The 13,272-nt window shown below is 38.5% G+C and overlaps 1 protein-coding gene across 3 annotated transcripts in view; it reads left to right on the forward strand.

Annotated features, from left to right (window-relative positions):
- The window catches only part of scaf8 (SR-related CTD-associated factor 8), a 36,142-nt gene that overhangs the window by 12,974 nt on the left and 9,896 nt on the right, over positions 1–13,272 (forward strand). For all 3 annotated transcript variants that reach the window (XM_056767623.1, XM_056767624.1, XM_056767622.1), the window contains 3 exons: positions 9,529–9,573; positions 9,732–9,893; positions 9,987–10,143. In XM_056767623.1, coding sequence (XP_056623601.1) covers positions 9,529–9,573; positions 9,732–9,893; positions 9,987–10,143 — 364 coding nt within the window. The remainder of the gene's footprint in view (positions 1–9,528; positions 9,574–9,731; positions 9,894–9,986; positions 10,144–13,272) is intronic.

Raw genomic sequence — 13,272 nt, forward strand, 5'->3', positions numbered from 1 at the left:
ATGGTTTTTACAAATAGACAATATGTATAACGAATAAATATGAATATATACATAAACATGCAGTCAGGGTAAATAGATTTAATAAAAAAAAATGTTGAATTGAAATAGATGACGATTTCTAGATATTATAAATGTAAAGGTGCTATAATATTTAAGCAGGTCTTTGCTCTTCACTTTCTAATGCATGCACATTTACTGTGACTCTTCCATGTCTTTTCAAACGCGTTACTGTATTATGAGTGAGTGGCGTGTCACAACATCCCTCCAGCGGCGGGAGTTTCTTTGATTTTAATCGCATTCAATAGTTTTATAGTGGATAAGGCAGAAACAATACTGCATCATGTATGTTTTCAATTAGCTCCTTCAGGACACTTTACACTTTGCCCTAAAGTCAAACGTTTAAGTGAATGATACGAGAATGCTCTTGAATGTACACTGTGCTAACCCTGCAGAGAGAAAGTATGAGAGCGGGGCTTTTAAACTTTCACTTTATGATGGTGAAACTTTGCAGTTAATCGGTGGTTCACATGCATATAAAATTGTGAGGGGCGATCTGTACGAAACAAGGATAAACTCAGATCAGATCCTTTACACCACTAATAATTGTTGCACAATGTTTTGGGCATAATAATTGGCAAATTTCAAAAGTGCTGCAGAATCGATACAGCGGAGCTCATAATGTTTTTTTTGCATGTGTGAATTTAGCTTTAGATTATTATTATTTTGCATATTTATACAGGACCGTAGAGGGCAGACTGGTGAAGAGTTGGTAAGAGAGGGGGAGCAAGAATCAATGTGATTAAAAGTGAGTAAGTAAATAAATGAGAAAGTGATTTTCTTGGGAGGTTGTTTTGTGTTAGGACCATAAGCCATTGCTTACTTGCAGACTGCAGCAAGTTTCTTGCTGGGATGTTAATGCATAAGAGAGTGAAGGTGCAGAACCAGTGGCGGTCATTTATGGCAACAGTAGCTAAATAAGGATTGGTTGCCACGCCAGCAAAGACAAGCAAAGGGAGACTATCATTCTTAAAATATTTAAAATGATAGTTTACCTAAAAATTAAAATTCTGTCATAGTTTACTCACCCTCCGATTGTTCAAAACCTCTAAAAATGTCTGAAAAAAAAATTATGCTAAACACAACGGAAGATATTTGGAAGAATGTCAGTCACCAAGCAGATTCCCCTCCATTGACTACCATAATATTTATTTTCCATACAATGGCAGTAAATGGGGGGTAAGATCTGCTCGGTAACAACATTCTTCCAAATATCTTCCTTTTATAGAGGTTTGGAACAATCTGTGGGTGAGTAAATGATGACAGAATTGTCATTTTTGGGTGAATTATACCTTTACCCTCTGGTCGTTCTAAACCCCTGGTGTTGCGTTAAGCATGGGATTTTTTTATCATGTTTCATTTCGAGTACTGGACAGGTACGAGTACTTGACTAGTTGGAGGCGATACAACAATTTTTTTGATAAAACTTTGACAGGATTGAGTTAAAAATGTTATTAATGCAGTTAGATGATAACAAAATCCCCATCAATGTTTTTGAAATTACGGGAAACCTTTAAAATGAAAATCAGCGTGAGGTGAAGAGCCAGATCCTCTGTCGCATTTTTGTCTGTCAGTGTCTGAGGGTAAATTCTCTTATACTCGTCTGACTTGTCTGTCTGATAGTAGTGGTCTCACCTGACGTTAAATGTTTAAATGTAACTGCGTTTGTACTGGTGCGGAGCAGGGCACGCGTTTTTAATCCATTTCTGTGGAAGTGAGCTTGACGCTCGGGTGTCGCTCGCAGAGCAGATAAATGCTCTGTCATCTCTGTGAGCACAGAGCTCAACTTCTGTCGGCAAAATTTGAAAATGCTCGCACTGCCTCCCAGTGTGGTGCGATAAAAAGACTAGAATAACCCATTATAAATGGAAATACACTTCTCTGTATTTTCGTCAAGTTTATCAAAGTATAGCCAGACATCGCTGTGTGGTTTTGAAGCCACATGCCCTTCTGTACTCCGCTCTTGACTCCGGACCTCAACCTCTTTCAACGCAGCCAATCAAATCTGAGGGAACTGTCCGAAATGCAAAATAATATAATTTTGTTAAAAAAAATATGTTTAGACCCAAGCGATCATGGTTTTCGTGACCGATTGAAACTGTTGGATCTCTCAGGAAAAACTGGTGTGTTGACCGGTGTGCTATTTATTTTTGAATATAAATGGTCAGGTTCTATGTGACCTCATAGCTGGCTACGTGTGCGTGTGCGTGCTTGTAGAGTGTGTATTTGTATTCCTTTTGAAACTATGGCAGGACACATAACACTCTGGCGAGCTGACTGAAATAAAACTGAATAATGACCTAACATGACCCATTAATACATTTTAAAGAGATGAATGAATTCTGTTATTATGTACCCACCCTCAAGTCGTTTCACAACTTTAAGATCTTTGTTCATCTTAGGAACACGAATAGTTTTGATGAGGTCAATGAGCTTTTTGACTCCCACATAGACATCAAAATCCATGTGACCACTGTGGTTCAACAATATCAAATGATGTTTTATATCATTTGATATTGATAATTATCGACACATTTTAATAGCCTTTTTACGACTAGTGGAAAATTAGGTTACAGACTTTTATAAATAGACAACAGGTTTAGAGATCGACCGCTATGGGATTTTCTCTGGCCGATTTTTTTTAAATTCAGGATGGCCGATATAGGATGTTTACATATACGTAAAAAATATTTTGACATATATGTTTGGGCGATTTTCTTTTTTCCACCATCTCATAAAATCGAATTAAGTTATAGGAAGTGACACAGAATATTGCTTAAATTAAACAATCGTTGAAGACATGTCTCTTCAAGTCAGTGCACTTGATTGAGAAAGATTGAATGTTTATTACAGGATACAAGATAGCAGTCTAATTCATAGTAATAATAAATTGCTCAAAACTTCTTAGCACCTTCTCATACTGTTCTGCAGCATGCTTTTTGTTTATGTTTGTTGGCAGACACTGCTATTAGTTAAATAGTGGTAATCTAAGTAAAAAAAACTTGTAATACACAGACTGCTGATCATAACTGCTGTTTAGTTACATTTAGCTTTTAGCCTTTTTCTCTTTATATAGGAGAGTAGAAAGCCAGACTAAGAAATAGACGCTTTGTGGTTGAATGCGTTTTAACAACAACAAAAGATCTGCTACGGACATAATGCGTAAATGAGGGTTCATACACTTCAGGATTTAAACTCTTGCTCAAGACTTAAATGTTTGGTTCAATGACGAAAAACTGGCTCGTCACCAGGTTTTGGTACCCATGCATACATGTAGCCTAAACGGTGTGGTTGAAGGCTCGCAAACAATAGTTTACAAATAGTTACAAAAGGTAACAGAAAGTTACTCGCATTCATCAATGAAATGTACAAGGCTATATTAAGAACGAAGTATACAAAGAAGGCTAAATTAAGAACGAAGGAACGAACGACTCTTTAGCCAAAGCAACATACATTGCATTGTATTATTAATTTGTTTTTGACTATACGCATTCTCCTGTGATCGAACCCATGACCTTGGCGTTGCTAGCGCCATGCTCTTACCACTGAGCCACAGGAAAGGAAAATAATAAGGAAATAACTTCTTGTCAAGTTATTTGGTAGTTAAAAAGTTAGCAGGCAGAGGGGAAATCATAGTGTTATGCCGCAAGAGGCAGAGTTGCATGTTCCACAACAACGATTACCTGCTCACAGACGCACGTGACTGTTACTTTCAACATTTCAACATGTTAACTTGAACACACAGACGAAAAAATACTGTAGTATTTGCTATCCATCCATCTTCTTCCGCTTCATCCTGGGCCGGGTCGCGGGGGCAGCAGTCTAAGCAGGGATGCCCAGACTTCCTCTCCCTAGACACTTCCTCCAGCTCTTCCGGGGGGACACCGAGGCGTTCCCAGGCCAGCCAGGAGACATAGTCCCTCCAGCGTGTCCTAGGTCTTCCCCGGGGTCTTCTCCCGGTGGGACATGCCCGGAACACCTTCCCGGGAAGGCGTCCAGGGGGCATCCGGAAAAGATGCCCGAGCCACCTCAGCTGTCCCCTCTCGATGTGGAGGAGCAGCGGCTCTACTCTGAGCTCCTCCCGAGTGACCGAGCGTCTCACCCTATCTCTAAGGGGTCGCTCAGCCACCCTGCGGAGAAAGCTCATTTCGGCCGCCTGTTTCCCGGATCTTGTCCTTTCGGTCATGACCCACAGCTCATGACCATAGGTGAGAATACGAATGTAGATTGACCGGTAAATCAAGAGCTTCCCCTTGTGGCTCAGCTCCTTCTTCACCACGACAGACCGGTACAGCGACCGTATTACTGCAGAAGCTGCCCCGATCCGTCTGTCAATCTCCCGTTCCATCCTTCCCTCACTCGTGAACAAGACCTCAAGATACTTGAACTCCTCCACTTGAGGCAGGAAGTCTCCACCAACCTGAAGTGGGCAAGCCACCCTTTTCCGACTGAGAACCATGGCCTCGGGTTTGGAGGTGCTGATTCTCATCCCAGCCACTTCACACTCGGCTGCAAACCGTCCCAGTGCATGCTGAAGGTCCTGGTCTGATGGGGCCAGCACGGCAACATCATCCGCAAAGAGCAGAGATAAAATCGTGTGGTCCCCAAACCCAAAACCCTCCGGCCCCTGGCTGCGCCTAGAAATTCTGTCCATAAAAATTATGAACAGAACCGGCGACAAAGGGCAGCCCTGCCGAAGTCCAACATGCACCGGGAACAAGTCTGACTTACAGCCGGAAATGCGAACCAAGCTCCTGCTCCGGTCGTAAAGGGACAGGATAACCCTTAGCAAAGGGTCCCGAATCCAATATTCCCTGAACACCCTCTAAAAGATGCCGTGAGGGACACAGTCGAATGCCTTCTCCAAATCCACAAAACACATGTGGATTGGTTGGGCAAACTCCCATGGGTATAGAGCTGGTCCAGTGTTCAATGACCGGGACGAAAACCACACTGTTCCTCCTGAATCCGAGGTTCTACCATCGCCCGGATTCTCCTCTCCAGTACCCTGGCATAGACTTTCCCGGGGAGCCTGAGAAGCATGATCCCTGATAGTTGGAGCACACCCTCCGGTCCCCCTTCTTAAAAAGAGGGACCACCGGTCTGCCAGTCCAAAGGCACTGTCCCCGACCGGCACGCGGTGCTGCAGAGGCGTGTTAGCCAAGACAGCCCCACAAAATCCAGAGACTTGAGGTACTCAGGGCGGATCTCATCCACCTCCAGTGCCCTGCCACCGAGGAGTTTCTTTACTACCTCTGTGACTTCATCCCGGTTGATGGACGAGTCCGCTTCCGAGCCCTCAGCCTCTGCTTCCACAATGGAAGACGTGATGGCGGGATTGAGGAGATCTTAAAAGTATTCCTTCTACCGCCCGATGATATCCCCGTTGATCCTGTTGTTATATCCCCCTGTTGACCACAACCGGGGATAAATTGTAGTACCATTGTAGTAAATTGACAAACGTTTTTGTTAAAGGTATTAAATTTCAAAATTCGAGATGATAAAAATGTTACTCACTTTTAAAGAATTCAATCAATACCCTTATTTGGGGGTTTTATTCAGTTATTATAAGTTAAAATACGTGTTTTGGTCCTACGCCTTTCACAGACTATATGTAATTATAAAAATATTGTTTGACCACTATATTTCTTGATTGCTATCAGGATGTAAAAAGATTTCCAGCATAAAATATGTTTCTAGACAATATCACCTTTTCTGCCTTTAATTGAATGGAGGCCTAATGTAAAGTAAGTTGTTTAAAAGTAATGGAAATCATTTTTTTGAGCCCTAGACAGATGGACGGTTTAGTTTGTTTCACTGCTTGAGTTGTCTGTGGATATGTAATCTTGTCGAAGGAAAAGAAAAAAATTTAAGTTAAAAAGGGAAACTTTTGAGTTTTGGTTTTGATTTTTTTGTCCCATCGTTGGCTGGATCCTTGACTTTTTTAACTGATCGTATTCAGAGAGTAAGAGAAAACAGGTCTGTCAGAGGCACTGTTTTCATTCAAAGGGTTCCGGCAGGGATGCTCACTTTCTCCAATCCTGTATATCTTATATACCGATGATTGCAGGAGCTGTCATGAAAATAGATTCATTGTGAAATATGCATATGACTCAGCTGTTGTCACCCTTCTACATGCTGACGAAAATGACCATGGTCCTGTGGTAGATGATTTTGTTCAGTGGTGTGAAAATGCATTCATGCAGATAAATGTGCTAAAAACAAAGCATGCATATTGATTTCAGGCGAAATCAGAGTGATACTGCAAGAACAACTATTAAAGATCAGGAGGTTGAGGTTGTGGCATCATATACAAGTATCTGGGATGTGTCAAGCGGAATTTTAGTAGCTACGTGGAGAAGATTTACAAAAGGGGACAGCAACGTTTTTACTGTCTACGGAGATTGCCCAAGTTTAATGTTGATAGATCCTGATAATGTTTTATAAATCTTATATTGAATCCATTTTAACATTTGCAATGTTATCAGGGCTGTACGTTAACTTTTTTTGCACATAGCACCGGTGTTGCAGAGGTTAAAAGTTTTGTAGCACAAGTATAAAAAGTATGGTTCATCACCTTAATAGGCAGGTAAATAACAAAGGACATTAATGTTCATACCTGCAAACTAGTCGCTTTTCGCCGAAATTCGCCATTTTGAATCAAAAAAAGGTCATGTATGTGAATCATGTAAATCCGAAGACTTAGTCATCTACTCTCGAGTGTCTGAAATGTCTTTGGTCCGCCACCTGGATTCTTTTGGCCAACCAGAATCAAGATAACGGCTAACCTCGTCTTTTTGGTCCTTGGGCCAACCAGAATCACGCGTTGTAAACGTCATGTTTGCGCCTGAGCTGAAAGTTACGAATGTAAAGTGGCTGTCAAAGAGACAGCGTTGATATTTATTATTCCGGTCACCCGTGTGATGGAAAGTCCTATGTTATGAGAAACAGTTGTCAGTGTCCCTTTCGAATTTCCACTTCTAGAGCTCTGCCCTTCTAAGTGAATTAAGCGCTTGGGTGTGATTGATATTCGTCCGAAGTTTCAGTCACAGAGGCTGTAGTTTACAGATGATATTTAATAATTATTTTAGAAACCGATCAATTCGCTTCATAATACGTTAATATGTCATCAGGAGCCACGGGGTTTACTTTTGTATTGGTTGTATCTGCTTTTTGACCTCATCAATCAGGTCCTGCACTTTATCTCTCTTAATAACTCTCTTAACATCAGTCCCACTCTCAATCCTGCATGTTATAAAACCGAATCCAAAACCCCATACGCGCAAACACTTTGGTTCGCTGGACACGCATCCAGTTTGTATTTGGAAAGGTGCACTTCTAAGAAAACTTAAACAAATGAAAATCATTTTAAAGTTTAATTATGACTTGGAGCATTGGGATTGTGAGGAGCAACGTATTTATTTTTTATGAAAATCTCCTTTTCATCAGGGATTTTCATTTCGGTTAATTTCCCTAACCGACAACCGACACTCGTTATCTGAACATTAACTGTTAACTGAGAAGATTTTAATAATAAATTGGAATTAAAAAAATACATTCTACATCTCAAAGTCTGCGTCCTCCTGAGGTCGCTTTTGTCCGCCACATACGCCTTTGCATGCGACATCCGGAGGACGCAGACTTCAGACTTCAAAATGAGAACACAGCTACAGTTGACGAGGGTCCATCACATGTAAAAAAAATACAAACATTTATTTCACAGATTTATTTTAACCTGCAAACAGCAGCATAACGAATACATCAAAATCAGCACCTGCATTCATATATTATCACATTTTCACGAACCTGCGGCGTTTTGGACAATGGAGAAAAACTAAATTATATAAATCCAAAGCATAAAATAAACAGGCATAAAAAAACTGAAATATTAACAGATTATGACAAAACGAAAACACAGAAGAACCGGGAAAGTGTATTTCTGTCAGAAAGATTTTTCATTAAATAAAATTACCAGGCCTACCTCTATCCAAAGCTTGGAGTTTTTATTAAATAAAGTTACATGTTTACGTATTGTGGTGACTGTCTGGAGCTTGTTAACAATTAAACCCGCGGCAGAAAAGTAAGTTTCACAGGGTCGCATTGGTGAAACTTTTGCCCCGCCAAAGATTTATTTTAACATTTAATGTGATTTGTGAGTGGTGAATGGCGCGATTGTGATAAATGCAGTAAAGAGTGAGCGGAGAGCTTGTGGACGCCCTCTGTCTCCAAACTAAAGTGTGTGTTTGACTTAATTCAGTGTCGCGCAGACCAAATGGCATAAAAGCACTAGATCGCTCCATATGCTTTTAAAACTCTTACCTGAATTACAGCTGGGTGTGAGTGTTCTCAAAAACAATTTTGTCCTTTCTTTCCTTTCAAGTGTTTGGCACATGCAGCTGACACAAGGAAAAATCCTATCCAGTGAAGTGTTTTCAGTGTTAACATTTTATCTTTTGTGGTGTCCTAACAGCTGTAAAAAAACAAAACAAATAAAAAGATTCTTATTAAACGTTTATTTATGACAATGTGTAGTGAAGTACATATATAATAATTTAGCTCTGAGTTACTTTTGAGTTTCGAGCCAACTAATAATAAAATAAAATTTAATAAAATTTTATGTTGTAAAAATAATAAAGGCCAGTGGCAAAATTACAGCTTTTTGCAAAGACTCCAATAAAGGAGGATTGTGAAGAGTGACATGTTATATTTGTGTCATTTCATAGCCAATATATAACTTGAATATAAAAACTAAATAATAAAAATGTATAAAATATCAAATACAAAGTTTATTTTGGATTTATTGAGCTCGCAAGTGTATGAAGTGGTCTTTAGCAGAGTATTTTAAAAGAAAGAGTGATAAATTAACAGAACGATTCCTCAACTGAGGTCATTATGATTACTATAAAAAGGTGAGACCAAATTGTAAGCTCGGCTTTTTATTTTATTGATTCCCTGCGTGATTCGGTTTGTCTGTATTCTGTGGTGGACAGAAGGCTACAGTATAATAATGTTGTTCAGTGAAACTTGGCGCTGTGATATGAAACTGTAATGTGGTTGACAGATCTGGAACTACTATATAGGTGTGTGCTTTCTGAAAAACAATGCACAGCCTTAGAATGTTCACACTGAGGCATTCAACAGCCCCCTTGGTATAATCAATAATAACCAATTTTGTGAATGCTATACGGTGCCAAATTAATGTTTCTTCAAAAAACTTAAATTGTCTTTGCTCCTTAAAAATAAGTTACCGTAGAGCCCTGACCAAATAGCAGGTACTGGTACCGGTTAAATGTGAATGCTACCCGGCCCTGGCACCCATCGCTACTGTGAAAATCAATCGCTTTGCTTTTTTCGTATGAATAGACCTTGATGTTTTTTCAAAAGTTTGTCTGCATTTTATTTAGTAGAAGTAGACTTTCTTATCTTTACATGGATGTTTAATCTTTTATTTTTGCTTTTGCTCTTTTTCAGTTCTACAAACATGTTGTTCAGAGTGTGGAAAAATTTGTTCAAAAGGTAAGCACTTTTTTTTATTCCTCATTTTAAACCCAAAAATCAAGATAAACACATTTAAGTGTTATTTTAAATAAACCTTTAATTCCCCCCAAAATACATTTGATCTGTGGCTGACCATTTTCTTGATTCTCAATTTTGTCCCACTTTTGTATGTGTAGTGCAAGCCTGAGTACAAGGTCCCTGGTCTGTATGTTATGGATTCAATTGTGCGACAGTCTCGTCACCAGTTCGGTCAAGAGAAAGATGTTTTTGCACCACGGTTTAGTAAGAACATCATTGGCACATTCCAGAATCTCTACCGCTGCCCCACTGATGACAAGGTATGTTTGTGATGTCCCCATGATTACGACTAACGATTTACATCACTAAGATTTCTACAGGAGTATTTGAAAAATTCATTGTTTGCATTGCAGAGCAAAATTGTCAGAGTGCTAAATCTTTGGCAGAAGAACAGTGTCTTTAAAAGTGACATCATTCAGCCTTTGCTGGATATGGCAGCAGGGCTCCCTCCCCCCAGTGTTACGCCCGTCTCTGCCAGCAGTGCTATACCCATCAACAGCACTACCCCTGGTAATGTCCACACACCTAATCCACCTTTGCACTTAAAAAGGCCATTATGTTTATGTATATAGCCATTTCATTTGGTTTCTATCTATTACTAAAAGGATACACCTGTATTATAAAGCACATTTCACAATTTTCCGCTATATTTATTTGATTTACTTTTGAAATTTGACCGATGCTCAGCTCCCATGGCATCATGGGATAGATAAGTGTCCATCCGATCCACACTCACGAATCCCCCATATAAAACAATTATGACTGCATACGCAGCACTGCATTTCTTGGCTGTCAACCCGGGATTGAGATTGTTATAAACATTCACGTACAGTGTTTCCGATAGGATTTTGTGGAGCTGTGGATCAGGGTGACGTCACACGCTAAGTAACATCTGTGACATTCTACTCTCTGAACGTTCTGTATTTTATATAAGTGTTGTCAATCGATTAATCTGATTAATCAAACAGTTCTTCTGTGATTCGCTTTCCTGTAGCTCACTTTTAGGAGCATGGCGCTAGCAATGCCAAGGTCATGGGTTCGATCCCAGGGGATTGCACATACTTAGAAACAAATGTATAGTACAATGCAATGTAAGTAGCTTTGGATAAAAGCGTCTGCCACATGCATAAATGTAAATGTGATTAATCGCACAGAACATTCATGTTTTTAAATATTCTTTTACATTACATAAAAATTTACATTTAATCTCCAAATTAATGTAGAAACAACAGATTTCTTTATCAGCATCATTTTATGAATGACAGCCAACATTCTGATAATAGTACTGCAACTGATGTCTCTATTAAATTATTATTATTAGATTTATTTTTACGTTAATTATAGCCTTCAAGAGTATAATTGAGAGCCATCATATCTAGCAGGTAGGAAACATACACAAATTGAATGAAGTTCTCAAACACTTTACTGTCTTTAATGCTAAATTCTAAATAAATATAGAATAATTTTCATTATAGCTACAAAACACATTGAATTACTCTTCTCTTTTGTTCTTTGATTAACATTAATAAAAGGAGTCACAGCCGCTGGTTTATAAATGCGGCCCCTTTAAGAGTCGTCTCTATGTGCAGATCTGACGCCTTTCCACATCTCTTTGCATTCATTTAAGATTTTATTTAATACTTGTGTGTTTTTTTTCATTAAAACACGAAAGAGAACTTAATATCGGTACGTTTGAGTGTATACAACAGACTGGACCGCTGTCGCTTTGCGTTTTCCAGGACTGAAAAGCAGCGGATTCAAATCGCACTTAAGTGGTTTAAAAGCCTTTACATGGATAAGAGCATGATTATATAATGTAACGCTAGATAAAGGATGACAAAAATAACTGATGCTGCATTAATTGCATTAAAATATTTTAACTCGTTAATCTAAAAAAATGAATTGCATGAGTTAACGCTGACACCACTATTTTTATTACAATTTATAGCCCAATAAAGCCATTCTTATTTACATATTTTCTGTTGTCTATCTACACTGAAAATTGTATGATCTTAACTGATACTAGCACATTTTCTTTAGTTTACTCGAGTAAATAATATAAAAAGCAAGAAGTGTGGTAAAAAATGGGTGTGTTATAACTTGTTCAAGTTAACCAGACTTTTATTTGGACCGGCCCCCGCTTAGAGGTTTAACAGTTTCTTTTCTCACATGAAACGGTGATAATGGGCATTTTCCAAACGGAAGTTTGCATCCCTATCCCGTACTCCCTTTGAAGGGCATAGGGCATTACTGTCTCTCGTGTATGCGTTTGCAACATTCACAAATGGAGTCACTGTCGAAATGTTACCTAGACAACGTCGCACGTGCACTCTGAATCCTGCACTCGGTTGTTGAAAAAACAATATATTAATTTTTTCTTGTTGAATATTTAATATTTTATTTCACCTTGTTTTTTCACTCCACTTGATATTTAAAAAGGAAATATATGATAAAGGAACTAGCTTATTATCTAGCTGACAAATAAAACATACTTTAATATAAACAAAATTATCTTATACTATATTATAACCATCTTAAATCATATTTATCACTGAAAAAACTGTAAAACACATACAAACTAAATTATTGTGCTTGCATAGATTTTTACGACATTTAAATATGTTAATATTGCATTTTTACCTGCACAACAACATTGGTGAATTGTATGATGCCCAAGCAGCCTCGGAAAGCTCCGTCCTTATCGGTTTTGCTTTCGGACTGTGTCTTGTTTGCTCGCGCCTGGCTCCGCTCTGCACTACAGCGCGTCTCCTGAACTTAACCGACGACCAAAACTTCAAGAACGCGCACATTCTGTTTCTGTCGAAGCTCATTCCTCGCACCGCAGTATGACTTCAAGTCTTCACGTGAGCAACCTGTGTCTATTTGCCTTTTCCCATTTATAACAAATGTAAACTCGATCTGACTGGTTTGCTAATTTCTTTTTGATTAAATGATGTGCCATATTGAACACATTTTCAACTCATCTAATTCAAAACAAATAAATCAGGCTAAATATATTTTATATTTTATTAGATGGAGAGCTTTATTAATTTCTTTACTTACGTAAGATAAACATCCATATACATCTATCCCGTAAAATTTAGTTCAGCATTTAAAAAACACTGGTTAAAAAAATTTGCAAATATAATGAAACCAACCCAATTCTTTTAATACTACTGCTACTTTTTATTTTCCAGACAATTTGTTTTGCAGAAAATAAAGCGGTGTTTATTCTTAATTTCTTTATTTTGGTTCCTTATTCTTATAAAAAATATCCAACCTAAACCTAAAGAATATTGTTAAAGTACATCACACTTTTTTGGGAATTTCCACATACTAATAGTGGCTCTCTGACAGGGCTCAACATTAACGATTGTCCGATTGTCCGGGACAAGTGAATGTTTTGTATGGGCAAGTGAGAGAAATCGACTTGCCCGACCGGACAAGTAACTTGACAAAAATGAAATAATAATAGTGCTACGAAAAAATTGTTCTGTGCTAACAACAATAAGAATAGGTGCATTAGACAGAGCTGCGTGTTTTTATGAATTGCATTTGTATGTGACAATAATCAATGGCGCACTGCATTGAGTCCATATAACTAGATGCGGATGAGGAATCCTGTTATTTACATTCTAT

Source organism: Triplophysa dalaica, chromosome 15 (assembly GCF_015846415.1).
Source record: "Triplophysa dalaica isolate WHDGS20190420 chromosome 15, ASM1584641v1, whole genome shotgun sequence".
Classification (NCBI taxonomy): Eukaryota; Metazoa; Chordata; class Actinopteri; order Cypriniformes; family Nemacheilidae; genus Triplophysa; species Triplophysa dalaica.